Source organism: Cervus canadensis, chromosome 24 (genome assembly GCF_019320065.1).
Source record: "Cervus canadensis isolate Bull #8, Minnesota chromosome 24, ASM1932006v1, whole genome shotgun sequence".
NCBI lineage: Eukaryota > Metazoa > Chordata > Mammalia > Artiodactyla > Cervidae > Cervus > Cervus canadensis.
The window spans coordinates 44,612,312-44,630,086 of record NC_057409.1 but is presented as its reverse complement, the minus strand read 5'-3'; the positions used below and the strand labels follow the sequence as shown (position 1 = coordinate 44,630,086).

Genomic DNA, 17,775 nt, shown 5'->3' with positions numbered 1-17,775 from the left:
AACTGTTGGCATAACTTTGCTTTTTTTCTAGCCTGTTACTCACAACCAGCAGTGGGAACCTGGGTTCCCACAAACCAGCAGCATTAGCCCACCGGAAACCTACCGACCAGCCCCAGCTGTTGGGGAGTTGACTAGTGCCATTCCACACCTTAGGAACAGTCTACACAGGCTGAGCAGCTTGGCTTCACACCCGACAGACCTGTGGTGCTTTCATATGCAAACAGTTTCCCACTGTCCTAAGTCCTGGGAGACTGGTTTATCTAGATTGATGTACTTTATAAGGAACAAATGGGCCACTCGGTATTGCTCAAAATGTGATCCTCAGAGTCTGCAACAGAAGACCTGTAGAGTTTATTGGAAATGAGGATCCCTGGCCCATCCAGTCCTAGACTAGCTCCATCATAACCTTGCTAGGTTGAGACTGGATTCCCCACTTTTTAAAAAAATTATTTATTATAATTGGAGACTAATTACTTTACAATATCGTGGTGGTTTTTGCCATACATTGACATGAATCAGCCACTTCTGTACATGTGTTCACCATCCCAAACCCCCCTCCCACCTCCCTCCCCATCCCATCCCTCTGGGTTGTCCCAGGGCACCGACTTTGAGTGCCCTATTTCATGCATCGAACTTGGACTGGTGATCTATTCCACATATGGTGATATACATGTTTCCATGCTATTCTCTCAAATCATCCCACCCTCGCCATCTTCCACAGAGTCCAAAAGTCTGTTCTTTGTGTCTTTTTTGCTGTCTCACATATAGGGTTACCATCTTTCTAAAGTCCTTGTATATGTGTTAATATACTATATTGGTGTGTCTCTTTCTGACTTGCTTCACTCTGTATAATAGGCTTCAGTTTCATCCACCTCATTAGAATCGATTCAAATGTGTTCTTTTTAATAGCTAAGTAATATTCCATTGTGCATATGTACCACAGCTTTCTTATCCATTCATCTGCTGATGGGCATCTAGGTTGCTTCCATGTCCTGGCTATTATAAACAGTGCCACAATGAACATTGGGGTACATGTGTCTCTTTCAATTCTGATTTCCTCGTTGTGTATGCCCAGCAGTGGGATTGCTGGGTCGTATGGCAGTTCTCTTTCCAGTTTTTTAAGGAATCTTCACACCATTCTCCATAATGGCTGTACCAGTTTGCATTCCCACCAACAGTGTAAGAGGGTTCCCTTTTCTCCACACCCTCTCCAGCATTTATTGTTTATAGACTTTTTGATAGCAGCCATTCTGACCAGCGTGAGATGGTATCTCATTGTGGTTTTGATTTGCATTTCTCTGATAATGAGTGATGTTGAGCATCTTTTCATGTGTTTGTTAGCCATCTGTATGTCTTCTTTGGAGAAATGTCTGTTTAGTTCTTTGGCCCATTTTTTTGATTGGGTTGTTTATTTTTCTGGAATTGAGCTGCATAAGCTGTTTGTATATCTTTGAGATTAATTCTTTGTCAGTTGCTTCATTTACTATTATTTTCTCCCATTCTGAAGGCTGTCTTTTCACCTTGCTTATAGTTTCCTTCATTGTGCAAAAGCACTTTTAACCTGAAATTCACTGCAAGTGGGTAAAGCTTAGGAACCACAAACCCCACCTCCCATTCCCTTTTCTTCCCCTTCCTCCTAGCTCATTCCTGCCTTTTTATTGCTTAAGCAGAGGCAGAAAGGGAGAGGTCATGATCAGGACTATCTTGCATTTTTCCCATTGGAAAAAGAAAGAAAACCACAAGTGGGTGAGACTGCAACTCTTGGAATCTGATCTTTTCCTTAGGGACAAGCATTTGGAAATACTCAAATTTAGTGTTTAAATTTATTTACCTTATTCTGTAATTTTATATTTCAATAAAATGCAAACTCTACTTCAATTTTTAACCTCCAGGAAGACACTCCTTTTAAACAAGATCTTTCTTTTCCCTAAGAACACAATCATTTGTAAATAGGACACAGCATGACTTTAATTTTAAAATATTTAATTTAATAAAAGTATTTCTTCCAACCCACCTTGTTTAACACTGATCTAGTCTCCATAGTAAATTATAAAGGGAAATAATGAAATGCAGAAATTATAACAAATACAGTGTCATGGTTTCATTTATTCTAGTTCATGTTCCTTTAATGTTAGCTTCTTTATTTTTTTTAATTGCTTTTAACTGCTTTATTTAATTGGAGGATAATTGCTCTACAATGTTGTGCTGGTTTCTGCCATACAACAAGGTGAATCCGCGATAAGGATACATACGTCCCCCTCCCTCGTGAGCTGCCTCCCTTCCACCCCCACCTCATCCCACCCCTCTAGGTTGTCGCAGAGTATCAGGATGGGTGTTCTGTGTTACACAATTTCCCCTTAGCTTTCTATTACATATGGTAATGTCTGTTTCAGTGCTACTCTCTCAGTTCGCTGAACCTAGAGTAGTCTGTTATACAGAGTGAAGTAAGTCAGAAAGAGAAAAACAAATATCATATATTCACCCATATATATGGAATCTAGAAAAATGGTACTGATGAACCTCTTTGCAGGGCAGGAATAGAGAGGCAGACATAGAGAACAGACTTGTGGGCACAACAGGGGAAGGAGAAGGTGGGACAAATTAAGAGAGTGGCTTCTTTAACAACTAATTCAACAGACATTTATTGAGAATCCACGTCCCAGGCACCATGAGTAAGAACAGAATACAGGAAGGTCAAGCCTCGGTGTACTTACGAGCTAGTGAGAGTGAAGCAAGAGCAAGAACAGAACAGAGAGTATACAGGGAAAATGCCCTCTGATGCCACCATGACAGGGTAACTTGTTCAAGATGCTGTGAACCTGAGGAGGCAGTTCTTAAGTCCATCGAGGATGGACTTGGATGGTTGGAGGACCCAAACATCTCCAAAGAGCCAGTTATTCTTTGACTGGACTTGAAGGATGAATAGGCATTTGCCAGGTGGACAAGCTGAGTGGTGAACAATGAAGGGAGTAAACTGCTTTACAAAGACTTGGAGGTCCTGGGAATTCCTGGTGATCTAGTGGTTAAGACTCGGTGCTTTCACTGCCCTGACCTGGGTTCTATTCCTGGTTGGGAAACTAAGATCCCACAAGCCTCATGGCCGTGGCCAAAAAAAATATGAAAAAAAAAAAAACAAACCATGAAGACTTGGAGATCTGAATGAATCTGATGGATTTGGCACGTTACCCAGAATTTGAGAAGTGTCAGGTCCCTGGAGGGTGGGGTCTCTGGTGAGAAGAGCTGGGGATGAGACCAGGCTACCTCTGGATGGCAGGCTCCAAATCCTGGGGACCATTCATAAAGTCACCACAGTGCCTTCAAGAGTGGCTTATTATAGTGCAGAGCTCCATTTTCAGTCACACAGGAATACTTATTCAACCAACATCACATACTTACGAACTGGAATTTTTGCCGGTAGATTGAAGGAGCATTTGTCCAAGGCATGGGATTCTATACCATAGAAGAGCTGAAATACTCCCCAGAAGGCGTGCTTTACTCTCGGGGTCCAGATGACTACAAAATCCCCACGGTCACTGAAATACCTGAAGAGTTCAATGTCACTTTGGTGCGTTCCCAAAATCCCATCGCCATCTACTCGTCCAAGGTAAGAACTCGAGTTTGTTAGGGCTGCCATAACAAAACACCACAGACTAGGTTGCTTAAACAATGGAGATACATTTTCTCACAGTTCCTGATGTGGGGGTCCAAGTTGAAGATGTGATTTATTTTGAAGCCTCTCTTTGACTGGCAGATGTACACCTTCTCCCCATGCCTTTATATGATCATGTGTTTATCATATACTTAATGTGTCTCTGTGTCCTAACATTTTTTTTCTTAAAAGGACACCAGTCATACTGGATTGGGGTCTACCCTAAAAACCTCATTCCTTAATTATCTTAAACCTAATTATCTTAAATTTAATTATCTTAAACTTAATTATCTCTCTAAAGACCTTATTTCCAAATATGGTCCCAGTCTGAGGTAGTTAGGGTTAGGACTTCAGCATCTAAATTTGAGGAGGCACAGTTCATCCCATAACAACCTACTCTGTCAATAAACAGTAATACAGGGACTTCCCTGGTGGTCCAGTGGCTAAGATTCTGTGCTCCCAATACAGGGGGTCAGGGTTTGACCCCTGGTCAGGGAACCAGATCCCCCATGCACCAACTGGGAGGATTCACATGCTACAACTAAAGATCCTGTGTACCACGGCTAAGGTCCAGCACAGCCAAATAAATAAAAATAATGTTTTTAGAAAAAGAAATATAAGCAGTCCCGTGAATTCACTTAACCTTTGCAATTGCAAATCCCAAAAGAAGAAGGGAAAAAAAAGCAAACATTCGGTGACTTCAGAAGCCCAAGTAGTCTTCACTCTTGGGTGGCTGTTCAGTTGATCTCAGGAGAGATTATGAAATGAGTTTGAATCAGACGAGAAGGGCTAAGGAGTGAGCAGACATCTTGGGTCATTAGGCTAAATGCCACCATGAGATTAAACTGAAGTAGACATATTTCACTGGCCCTGGACTTTGTTTTCTGCAAACTTTCTTATCTACACTGCCTCTCCCCGCACTCTCCCCAAGTCAGGATAAACTTTCACACAAGCTTCTCACTGAGTTTACTCTGAGGTGTTAATGCCACAAATACAGGAGGTGTTGACCCTAGGCATAGAGCCAATGAGCTCTCACTGGCTCATAAAGACTTAGGGCAAGGTCCTCAAACACGTGTGGAAAACACACAGCTTCTCCAACTGAAGTTCTGTTCTAGGCCCACATCTGGCCAGACAGATGGCAACTTTAACCTCAGGCTTTCCCTCTCTTTATTGGGAGTAGATCAGGTTGGGAGGAAGGTGAGACTTCCTGTCCAAATGGTCACTACCTCCACTTCACCAGACCTTGACCAGGGACATCAAGACCATCCTGACACAGGGCACAGCCCTGGCCCTCAGGACCTAGCCACCTCTCTGCCCGGTCTACTCCCTGCTCTCCCCACCTCCCCTCTCCTCAGAGGAAAACCCTCCTCTGCCAGCTCCTCCTCTCCCCCTCTCCCCCACATTTGCTTCAGAGAGAACACCACAGACTGGGATAGCCTTTATCTGCTTGGGCCCTTGGAACCATCAAGTCCCTGGACACAGACCAAGGACCGGAACACGTTGAAGAAAGAAAGAAGAAAAACTAGTAAAAAGAAGCATTGCTGAATTATTCAGCATGTAATGCCACCACATTGTTCATTCAAAAGCATTCAACACACAGTCAAGGAAGCTAACACATACAAAGGCTTCCACAGTCCACCCTCCAGTCCACCCTCCAGGGGCAGCCATTGTTAACACATACAGAGACTTCCACAGTCCACCCTCCAGTCCACCCTCCAGGGGCAGCCATTGTTAACACATACAGAGACTTCCACAGTCCACCCTCCAGTCCACCCTCCAGGGGCAGCCATTGTTAACACATACAAAGACTTCCACAGTCCACCCTCCAGGGGCAACCATTGTTAACACACACAAGGATTTCAACAGTCCACCCTCCAGGGGCAACCATCTCACTGTCTTTCAAGCTCAGCTACAAAGATTATTGTTGTTTTGTTGTGGTCTTGAGTTCAGTGAAAATAGTCTGGAGCTGCAATTGGAGTATCCTAGAGGGCCCTAAGGGCTTCTGTCTCCAGAACTTTACTTGGGTGGGGAGAGGTTGCAGTGGGAGGGCAGGGAGAGACAGGAGATTTTACCTGCCCACTGTCCTGATGGCCCTGGGACATTTCCATGAGCCACTCTGAGGAGGACCCCCCATACACAAATCAGCAGGTTGGGGAGTGATGGGGGGAGTGGGGAGGGTGGGAAGCAGAGGGGGTAGGGTGGGAATTCGATTCTGGTAATTCTGATGCAATCCATTCAGAGGGTTGTAAAGCCAGGAGGAGTGAGTGAGTGTGTGTGTGTGTGTGTGTGTGTGTGTGTGTGTGTGTGTGTGTATACACAAATTAGTCCTAAAAGAACCATGCAATTCTGACAGCCTTTTACCCTCCTTCTCAGGGGTTAGGTGAGGCTGGAATGTTCCTGGGATCCTCCGTGTTGTTCGCCATATATGATGCTGTGGCTGCTGCCCGAAGAGAGAGGGGGCTGACCAAGACTTTCACCCTGAGTAGCCCAGCAACCCCTGAGTTGATTAGAATGACTTGTGTGGATCAGTTCACTGACATGGTAAGGGTGGTGAGGAGAGCTCCCTATTAGAATCACCCCTTGTGTGAACTTTCAGGTTCTTGGTATGGATCTGACAGCCATGAAAAAATTACAGGGCAAGTTTATCTTTTCCATTGAAAATTCTTATTCTGGCTTCACTTACTACTTCTTATATGCTTCAAACTGCAAATACAGCTGCAAAGTGAGCGACCCTCTTCAAATGATGGTTTAAAGTTTCAGATCCCAAATAAAAACACACAACTGACCCAGTGCTCATATCAAATGGACATGCTAGGTTACTTTAAACATTTTGTAAGATGAAACTGACATGTTATTTTCATTACCTCAATAACTAAATAAGATTAAATAGACATCAGATCTGGTCAATTATTCTGAAAATATTTGTTGAGCAAACTAATGAAAATAATTTAAATGAAACTATCAAGTCACAGGGCTTCCCAGGTGGCACTAGTGGTGAAGAACCTGCTTGCCAATGCAAGAGACATGAGTTCAATTCCTGGATTGGGAAGATTCCCTGGAGGAGGGCATGGCAACCCACTCCAGTATTCTTGCCTGGAGAATCCCATGGACAGAGGATACTAGTGGGTTACAGTCCATAGCATCGCAAAGAGTCAGACACGACTAAAGTGACTTAGCATGCATGCACACACATCAAGTCACTGGGCACACTTTGATTTGCCCTGTAATCACACACTAATGGATCATAGGTCCATTTTCCAGCTGCTAAAAATTCATCTAGAACTATCATCAGAGACTGTTTCTATACTGAACTGCTTACTGCAGCCCTAAATGAATCTCTGGTGTAAAATTAGATTGCCTCAAGAGGGAGGAGACACTTGCCTACTTATAGCTGATTCATGTTGCTATACAGCAGAAACCAACACAACATTGTAAAGCAATTATCCTCCAATTAAAAACTTTTTAAGAATTAGGTTGCACTTTATGCCTTTGAAATTACAGGGCTTCTGAATAAGATGCATCTTATCCTAAACATAAGAAGTATATGAGAATAAGGAAATTCAAAACTCACGGATTGAAAGAAATATGAAAATTATCTAATTTTGATAAGAATAAAATGGATATTGACTTTCCTTTTTTAAAAAATATTTGTCTTATGAATTACAACTTATTTCATATGACAATATTTTATTAATAATTTTTTCTTTTGATCTTCTTTAGATTCCCAGAGATGATCCATCAACATTTACACCTTGGTCCATCCATGTGTCTTAATCCTCAGAAAATGTGTTTTCCTCAAAAAATGCAAGAATACATGTTTGAAATTAAAATTTTCAAACCCAAGAAAAATGTAGGTTGGCCCCCAATTGTCAAGGGTAATTTTAGCATCTTTTCATTGTTCTCTGTGGTTTAGGCCACTGTATGATATGTTTTAGGATTCACATTTTCACCAAAATGTATAAAGAAAGTTTAGAATCAAAAATTCTTCTTTTCATTTGTATTATCATGAATATCTACAGCATCAGAATTTTCAACAGTGGTGGAGTTTTCATTACCCAACAACTCAATAGAGACTGCTCATACTTTGTTCTACACAAGTGTGCTCACCCCCGAAATCATTCACCCCCAAAACTCTTGGGATTCCCCAGAGCCAATGGTGTGCTAGTAGTAGCCAGTTTCCCTCGAAAAATCAATGATTTGTTTTGTTTGCCAATTTCCACGTTGTAAATACCCCATGTCGGCCAACTCCAAACCACAGACAAGAGGTCTCTGAAGGCAGAGTTGGAAGAGACGCTTGAAACCTGCTCATGATCTCCAACTTGAAAGCCCACCACAATCCTTGGTTCCTGCCGTTCCTCCCATGCAGTCCATTTAGATGGGGCTTAGAGAGGTAAACTATCCAGACCCTCCCGCTGGTCCACCTCTGCCATGAGCCATGCACATGGTACCATGTCTTCCTTACCTCGGAAACAACACAGACTAAAACGGCTCTCTCAGATCACCCTGGTGTCCCTTCTTTTGGCTTAGTGTCTAAACAGTGAAATCAGAGCCCCCTTCCTTTTGCTATCAAAGGGCCACAAAATCCTCAGGGTTCTCTTTCAGTTATTTCTTAGCTGTTTTACATTGCATTTTCCTGAGGAAATGTAGTCTTATGCCAGAGAAGATGTTCAGTCTCCTGTGAAGTTTGAAAACACGAATAAACTAAATCATTTGTTGGGATCTGTGTGCTAGGTATTAAAGCTCTGCGTTTCCGTAGAGAATGGACATGGAAGGAAGGAGAGGGTGGGATGATTGAGAGAGTAGCACTGACATATACACAGTGCCATGAGTAAAATAGCCAGCTAGTGGGAAGCTGCTGTCTGGCACCAGGAGCTCAGCTCAGTGCTCTGTGGTGACCCAGAGGGACGGGGTGGGGGTGGAGGGAGGGAGGCCCAGGAGGGACAGGATGTGTGTGTACATACAGCCGCTTCACCTTGCCGTACGACAGAAACCAACACAACACTCTAAAGCAACTATATTCCAGTTAAAAAAAAAAAAAGCTCTGCGTTTATTAATAGTAATTTTGTGGTGGAAGAATAAGCTTGTAGCAATTGTTTGTGTGTGTGTAAAACTAGACTGGAAGAAGAGAAGGTTGGCGAATAGAAAGGAAAGGCTTACCCGTCAGCCTCTTATTCTGTGAGGAGTAGGGGTGTGTGTGTATGTGTGTGTACATGTGTTTCTAAGTGTCTTTTAATTCACCCAGTAATCTAAATTACCTGGAACCCAGCCCACAAAAATTCATTGTCCCAGACTGAACAGTAAAAATCAGGTAGCTGATATATTTTTCTAGCAGTAAAATAGGAAGACACATTCATCACAAACATAATTGTAAGAGTATTATACTTCCTAGACTGTGTGAACAAGACTTCTGATAACAGAAACTGGATTTTTACAAAATAAATCTGATCACTTCAGTAGTATTTAGTTAAGTAGAAGAATTGGAGTTGGGGAGGAAGAATTTATAAAAATAGTACAGTTTAAAGCATAGCAATTTCAAATGTAAGGTTGCTATTTTAATGCCTTTAAAATTAGACAATTTATGTTATCTTATAAACTATCTTATTAATGGAGATAAACATCTGTGATTGTGTGTCTAATTTTAGATGTCATTACAGTGATAGTTGTGCGAGAAGTGTAAAATACAATCTTTTCAGCCAGAGGACTCAGTAAACAGTCAAGCACAGTTTGAGTGATAGAACACATAATCATCATTAATTCTGGGCACAACAGCTAGTGCCTGTCACTCACAGAGACTTACCTTTACTGTTGCTTAACTGGAAGCTCAATAAAAGTTTGTCAGAAGAGAAATAACACTACGCAGCCGGTACTACACTTGCTGCCTTTTTCCTTTCAACCTAAAGGACAAAGAGGGCCCAACTGTCTTGCTTCTCCTGGGCCGAAAGTTTATGATAGAACAGTTTTGTGCAACCTTACAACATACTAGGGAAATGGAGTTGAGTGAGTAGTGACTGGGAGGGATTGGTTTTCAGTTCAGTATATTGACCCTGCAGCACCGGGCGTGATCTTGGCTTTTAGAACTGGGGGAGGTCAAAAAGAGGGAGAGATCAAATGGCACAAGAATGCTTAGATATCTATATTGCTTCTTTCAAGGGAAAATGTTTAACTTCTCCTCACTTGATACTTTCTATGGTGTAAATTAGCCATATTCTTAACACTATCAGAGCTGGGGGTATCTCAAGTTGACTTTTCTGAAAGAAAGTGCTGAGACAGAGTTTAGGGGGCACGATGTTTCTTCGGGCTCAACATTTTGGCCAACTGATGCAAAGAGCTGCCTGATCAGAAAAGACCCTGATGCTGGGAAAGATTGAAGGCTGGAGGAGAAGAGGATGACAGAGGATGAGATGGTTGGATGGCATCACCGACTGGATGGACTTGAGTTTGAGCAAGCTCCAGGAGATGGTGAGGGACAGGCAGGTCTGACGTGCTGCAGTCCGTGTGGTTACGAACAGTCAGACACGACTGAGCGACTGAACAAAAACCTGAGGAGGAAAGGCTGAGGAAGCAGAATTGGGCAGAGGGAGAAGTCAGACTGATACAGGGCCCTCTAAGCATCAGCACCCTAGCAGGGAGCCCTGGATCGAGCATTGACCCATGGAGCAGCCCTGCTCAGGCTGAAATGGACAGGCCTGTGTATCCCCAAGTGACTGGTTCACTGACTACAGGCCTGCACTGGCAAAACTTATCCTTGAACAAGGAAACTCCTCTGCTCTAAGGAGACCCTGAGGGCACTGACAGCTGGAGACCACACTCCAACAACACTCCCTATAGCTGGGTGGCAGGTCCTTCCAGGAAGGGGAACTGAGAAGCTCACCTCCAGTCTGCCACACACATCTCCCAAAGTGATCCTCCCTGATTCGTGAGTTTATTAACATGCAAATTCTACATAGGTGTAAGCTGCAATTCACACTTAGTTATACATTGGATTAATTGCCTTTATAAAAAAGAATAATTCTGATGCTTTTGAACTGTGGTGTTGGTGAGGACTCTTAAGAGTCCCTTGGACTGCAAGGAGATCCAACCAGTCCATCCTAAAGGAAATTAGTCCGGAATATTCATTGGAAGGACTGATGCTGAAGCTGAAACTCCAATACTTTGGCCACCTAATACGAAGAACCGACTCATTGGAAAAGACTCTGATGCTGGGAAGATTGAAGATGGGAGGAGAAGTGGACAACAAAAGATGAGATGGTTGGATGGCATCACCAACACGATGGACATGAGCTTGACTAGGCTCCAGGAGTTGGAGATGGCCAGGGAAGCCTGGCGTGCTGCAGTCCACGGGGTCACAATGAGTCAGACACGACTGAGCAACTGAACTGAACTGAATTCTACATTCAAAGAAATACACAATTTATGTATATATAAAATTTCAATATTTTAAATCAGTACTTACCCCCAAAATTTCATATTATTTGTTTGCTATATGCTTTCCTTACTTATTCAGCTGAATTTGATTAAATGCATTTATTATCACACTGTACCAGATGTTGTTATTAATTACAAATAAAACCTCAGGGAAAAAAATATGAGGTTTTAAAACTCATCGTTGTTGTGTAGCCACTAAGTCTTGTCTGCTTCTTTTGCCACCCCACTGTAGCCCGCCAGGCTCCTCCATCCATGGGATTTTCCAGGCAAGAATACTGGAGTGAGTTGCCATTTCCTTCTCCAGGGGATCTTCCCGACCCAGGGATTGAACCCGGGTCTCCTGCATTGCAGGTGAATTCTTCACCGCTGAGCCACAGGGAAGCCCTTTTAAAACTCTAACCCAAATTTTATTATCTGGAAATTGATACTAGGTCAAGAAAATTAATTTGCTTTGAATAAGTAAATGACTGGGTAGAAGTGTTCAGGAAGGTCGACTTCCTGCAGAGCTCTAAACCTCTGAGCCCTGGTTGACAGATGTAAGAGCAGAAGAAGCGTTATATTAATAAGAAAACACAAACTTTGTTGTTAACATTTGCCTGGTATGTCTTTCACCCATCTATGTTTAACTCTTTCCTTTTTCACTTTAAACATGTTTCTGAGTACACACACTTATATAAATACATACATGTATATATATGTATGCGTGCTAAGTCACTTCAGTCATGTCTGACTGTTTGCAACTTCATGGATTGTTTGTAGCCTGCCAGGCTCCTCTGTCCATGGGGATTCTCCAGGCAAGAATACTGGAGTGGGTTGCCATTCCCTTCTCCAGGGGATCTGCCCAGCCCAGGGATCAAAACTGTATCTCTTATGTCTCCTGCATTGGCAGGCAGGTTCTTTACTACTAGTGCCACTTCGGAAGCCCTGTATACCTATATATATCTTAGTGTATATATTTGTGTATATATATACACATACTACATATATATGTAGTATGTACATATAAATAGTATATACTAGGTTTGGGGTAATTTTTCTCATTGAATTTCTAGTCATCACTTTTAAGTGGTAATCCATTCCATTTGTGCCTTATAATTGTTAGAAGGGTTCGATTTTTCTACTTATTTACACATACAATAAATAACAAGTTATATAATTACTGCCATATGGTTTTATTATTCAGACTGGCACTCCTCTTTACCTTTCTTATCAGGGTTGTTTTTTGTGTGACCCTTCTCCTCAGGTAAGCTGGTTGTTACCCAGGTGGGAATACTTAGTTGTTTTTTGTGTGACCCTTCTCCTCAGGTGAGGTGGTCGTTACCCAGGTGGGAATACTTAGTTGTTTTTTGTGTGACCCTTCTCCTCAGGTGAGGTGGTCGTTACCCAGGTGGGAATACTTAGTTGTTTTTTGTGTGACCCTTCTCCTCAGGTAAGCTGGTTGTTACCCAGGCGGGAATACTTAGTTGTTTTTTGTGTGACCCTTCTCCTCAGGTAAGCTGGTTGTTACCCAGGAGAGAATACTTAGTTGTTTTTTGTGTGACCCTTCTCCTCAGGTAAGGTGGTTATTACCCAGGTGGGAATACTTAGTGCCAGTGCCTTCTCTCCTCTCAGAAACCAGCCTACAGCTGCTAGTCTCCTGCCCTCTAGCGTCCAATGTGGCAGCAAGCCCTGTGATGCCAGACTGAACCTTTTTCCTTCATAGAAAACTTGATCTTTCAACCTGAAGTGAAGTGAAAGCCACTCAGTCGTATCTGACTCTTTGTGACCCCATGGACTATACAGTCCATGGAATTCTCCAGGCCAGAATACTGGAGTTCGTAGCTGTTTCTTTCTCCGGGGGACCTTCCCAACCCAGGAATTGAACCAGGGTCTCCTGCACTGCAGGCGGATTCTTTATCAACTGATTTCTTTCAACCTAATACCTGGTAAGAAATTCTTTTTATCCTCAGAGTTCCAAGATGCTGTCAGCGGATGTCAGATGTGTGTCTTTTTCTTCAATCTAGCGTGGAACTTTAGGAGAACGTCCAGTCTCTAGACTGAGATCTCTCTCAGATCACAGAAAGTGTCTTCAAGTGTTCATGGTTGTTTCTCCTTCGCCTCTTCCTTTTGCTCCTTTAGCTGTCCTGTTCTTCAGGCTTTATCTCTGGCATCTAGGCTCCAGGTCTCTTATTTGTTTCTTTATGATTGCTTCTTCTGCATGTCTTTACTCCATGCTCAGGTTTATGTGTTGCTCTTTGTTTTCCAAGTCACTAATGTGGGTTCCCTTGTCTCTCCCAAGCTTGTGGTGGCTGCCAGCATTCCTTGGTGTTCCCTGGCTTGTAGACACAATCTGCCTCCATCAACTGAATTGTTTGTTAGTTGGTTGGTTGGTTTTTTTTCTTGAGAGAGTCTTGAGGGCAGGGGTTGTCTTAGTCCATTGGAGATGACTATAGCATGTTCTGTTTTGAATGATCGTCTCTCTAACTCTCAGGTATGTATGAATTCCATACATATAAAATACCATACGTTGGCTGGCTTAAAATAACAGACATTTATCTTCTCACTGTTCTGAAGGCTGTAAGTCTGAAATCACAGTCTCAGAAGGGCCGTTCTTCCTCTGAATGCTGAAACAAAGTCTTTCTTGCCTATCCCTAGGTTGTGGGGGTTGCCTGCAGTCCTTGGTGTTCCCTGGCCTATGGACACATCAATTCCTGCCTTCATCCTCAGATGTCTGTTTCCCTCCCTGTATGTCTGTCTCCAAATCTACCTTTCCTTATAAGGACACCAGTCACTGGATTTAGGGCCCACCCTAATCCAGTGTGACTCATCTTCATTTGATTACATCTATGAAGACCCAGTTTCCAAATAAGATCACATTGGGAAATGCACTCTGTTCAGTCCCCAACCGGCCTCCTTAAAATTGTATTTGTCAGCTCACTGGGCTCCCACCTAGTTACTGGGATACCTAAGAGGCAACTGACTTTAGAAGCCAACATGTTCCTGATCCACCCCATGGGCTGGCAGGACAGAAGCAGGGCCAGTGGCCTGCTTAGGAGGCTGGAGGCAGCCACATAGCCCTCAACTCCTTGATCCCCCTCATAACTGCCCAGACACGTGGGAAGGAAGGGCTCAGATGGCCCATGTGGCCCCTGACCTCCTATTCACACCAAAGTCAAACGTCTTCTCCATGCCTCACCCACAACCCAGAGGACCAGCTGTCCTCCAGAGTCACAGTCTTCAAGGTGAAGATTTCCAGGTTCTTCCCCAGCCTAGCACTCCTCCCACACACAGCCCAAGGCCTTACTTCCCACAAGCCCAGCTATGAGGGGCAGGGAAGGGGTCTCACAGCCAAAGAGGCTGAGAATGGGGGGTCTGGAATATGGATGTGTAATGACCAACCCAAGGTCATTTAATGACCAGCCTAGGGGGTCTTCAAAGTGCCCACTGTCAGTCTGCTTGCCCATGTTCCATCTCTGGGTTTCAAAGAGCTCACACAGAAGGGACACCCCAAAAGTAGTGGCCAGTACTTTTCCATTTCCTTCAGCAGGCAACACTTGTTACAGTTTTTCCCCCAGAAACAGGTGTATTTTAGCTGTTGGGGAGGGCAGTATCATTTCCAATAGTAATCCTTTCATTGGGTAACAGGAATTCTTTGATGTTAACTCCTAAGACTTTTATTTATAACAAACATACCAGCACCTGGGTCAATAGACATGGCACTTCTCTCACTCACAAGAACAATCTATTTAAAAGTAATGAAATTCAATCCCCTCCTTTCATTAAATTAAAAAAAAAAGCAGTGGTTCCCCATTGTTTTGAATAAGATCTGAGAATCAGAAAAACCTGGCAGAGACACCCTCTTACCTTTCTACTGTGAACAGCCTTGGTCACTCTGCCCTGAGTGATCTTTTGACTCAACTCCCCAGAACCCCAAGAGCTCTGAAGGAGAGAAAATGTGAGAACTTTAGGCCTCACCCCTGGCCCTCCAGGCTACACAGTGACTTTTTAAAAATTTTGTTTACACTTCAGAGGATATCATTCAAACAAAAATTTCCCTGGCTGAAACATGTTTGGAAAACACTTATCTAAAGCATTTCAAGATTCCCAGAAATTAATGAATTTGGTTGCCTAATCCAAAGAACTTAGACCCTCCAACTCTAATACTATAATCTGACTTCGGTATTCTAACACTGATCTTCTCCATTAAATGCTTGTGCCTTCTATTGATGTTGAAGGAGTTACTCCTATAAATATTTTTTTATGAATACTTGTTCCTTTTTAAAATTATTTATTGATTCATGTGGCATGCAAGATCTTTAGTTGCAGCATGCAAACTCTTAGTTGCAGCATGTGGGATCTAGTTTCCTGACCAGGGATCGAATCCTGGCTCCCTGCCTTGGATGTGCAGAGTCTTAGCCACTGAACCACCAGGGAAGCCTTCTTATACATATTTTGAAACAACATGCTTTTCATCGGCAGTGGCCGTGTTCCTGTAAATGGGAACCATGTGCTCTTTGCAAGCACTGGCTACCCTGTTTTAAAGAGCAGAGTAAGGGAATTCCCTAATAATCCGGTGGTTAAGACTACATGCTTCTACTGCTAGGAGTCCAGGCCAAAAAATAACAAATGACAAGGACAGAGTAAGATAGAGAACACACTGTGGACCCCTAACAATGCCTGTGTCAGTCTTGCCCTCCATGGAAGCAGCCGGAGGAAGGGCTTCAGTCTCCACGTGCCCCTCTCCCTCTCTCGGCTCCCGCTCGATTCCAGTTCTCATGGAATCAACTCCTAGTCCCTTCCTCAGGGAGGCCTTCTCTGATTCCTCTCCCCAAACAAATCTAATCTCCCTGTTCTATGCTTCTCACGACGGTTGATATTCAGTTACATGTGAATTGTCTCTCATATGAACCATAAAGTCTCTGGAGAAAGAAAACCAGTAGATCTTGTTCCCCACTGTGCTTAATACTGGGTTGGCCAAAAACTTTGTTCAGGTTTTTCCATAGATGTTAAGAAAAACCCAAAATGAACTCTGACCAATCCAATAATAACTGAGCAAATGAATGAATGATCACTGATGCCTCCTTCAGTTAAAGTATTTGGAGTAATCAGTCAAGCATTGACGAAGCCCTGCAAGGAACAAGTCATCATCCATGCTGAGCATGGTGGGGAACACAGCCTGCTATTTAACCTCCAGGAGAGTATTACCTAATCGGAAAAATGAGATCCAAACACTGATAAGACAACCTACTATTAGTAACAGATTAGAGACTAGTTTCCTGGTTCCCAGTTTATTCAGTGGAAAGTAAAGAAAGAATCAGTTGGATATGCAGATGCTTTTAAAGGAATTGAGAGAAAGGAGAGAAGGGAGGTTTGCTTCTCTTCTTGACGATAAACAGAGAAGGGGGAGGGTAGGAGGACAAACAATCACAGGGAGACAGGAGCAGAGTTGCTGTCCCTAGACGTGGAAGGAACTGAAGAAGTGCCTTCTTCAGTCACTCAACAGTTGTTCAACAGGCAATCACTCTGTGCTCAGCTCCATTCCGGACCCGAGAGGCAGAGGTGCCCTCAGGGAGCTCAGCTTCCAGTGGAGACAGCAAACAACAGGTAAAGAAGCATCCACGTGAGTGGGTGAAGCACCATGAAGAAAATGAAACAGCGGTTAGGAGAGTGCTCCTTCAGACGAGCAGGTCAGGTAAGAGCTCAGACCCAAGTAGCAAGAATGCACCGCCAGGCCAACATCTGAGAGAAGAGGAGTCAACGTGGAAAGGGTCACACGCGCCAAAGCCTAGGACAGGAAAGAACTCAGTCCATTCAGGAAGCGGGGGAAGGCCAGTGTAGCACAGACGATGGCCAAGGGAGGAAGCGGTGAAGCTGGTCTCAGAGAGGGTATGGGTCCATCCCACGGGCCTCCTCAGAAAGCCTGTGAGGTTTTGCTAAGGCAGTGGGGACCACTGGAAGGTTCCCAGGAGAGAAATGCCAAGGTTAAGCAGAGGAATGATGATGAGGGGATAGTCTGGCTGGAGCAGGAGACTTTTCTGAATAGAAAGCGAGTCTGAGGCCTAAAACAAGGACAGATGGTAGAAGGCTTTGGACACTAGGCTGAGGAGTTTGGACCTTATGCTCCATAGGCTCCAGGCCTCAGAGGGCTACTGGGGTGTTTGTAGCAGAAAATGTCAGGATCAAAAAGACTGACCTGGGGCTTCCCTGGTGGCTCAGTGGTAAAGAATTTGCCTGCCAATGCAGGAGACAAGGGTTTGATCCCTGATCCAGGAAGATCCCATGTGGCTTGGAGCAACTAAGCCCATGAACCACAATTACTGAGTCTGTGCTCTAGATCCTGGGAGCCCCAGCTACGGAGCCCACATGCTGCAGTTACTGAAGACTGAACTCCCTAGACTGCCTGCCCCACAACAAGAGAAGCCACTGCAATCAGAAGCCTGAGCACTGCAACTAGAGAGTAGCCCCCATCCGCCGCAACTACAGAAAAGCCCACGTGGCAACAAGACCCGGCACAGTCAAAATAAATCAATAAATAAAAGTATTATTTTAAAAGGCTGACCTGAAGGTCTTACCTAATTTGCAGTGTGATCTCCAACTTCTCCCATGGCCCTGTTGTACATTTCTTCAACAACTTTCTAACACATGTGAAACACTACATACATACCCATACATGTGCACATGGGTGTAAACACTTGTCTCCATGAGTATATGAAGCAGGTATG

At 43.6% G+C, this 17,775-nt stretch overlaps 1 protein-coding gene across 2 annotated transcripts in view; it reads left to right on the top strand.

The window, feature by feature from the left end:
* The window catches only part of LOC122426516 (aldehyde oxidase 4), an 82,405-nt gene extending 74,037 nt beyond the window's left edge, over window positions 1-8,368 (top strand). For both annotated transcript variants that reach the window (XM_043445508.1, XM_043445509.1), the window contains 3 exons: window positions 3,419-3,604; window positions 6,023-6,190; window positions 7,370-8,368. In XM_043445508.1, the coding sequence (XP_043301443.1) occupies window positions 3,419-3,604; window positions 6,023-6,190; window positions 7,370-7,423 (408 nt within the window). In that variant the 3' untranslated portion in view covers window positions 7,424-8,368. The remainder of the gene's footprint in view (window positions 1-3,418; window positions 3,605-6,022; window positions 6,191-7,369) is intronic.
* The last annotated feature ends 9,407 nt before the right edge of the window (window positions 8,369-17,775 follow it).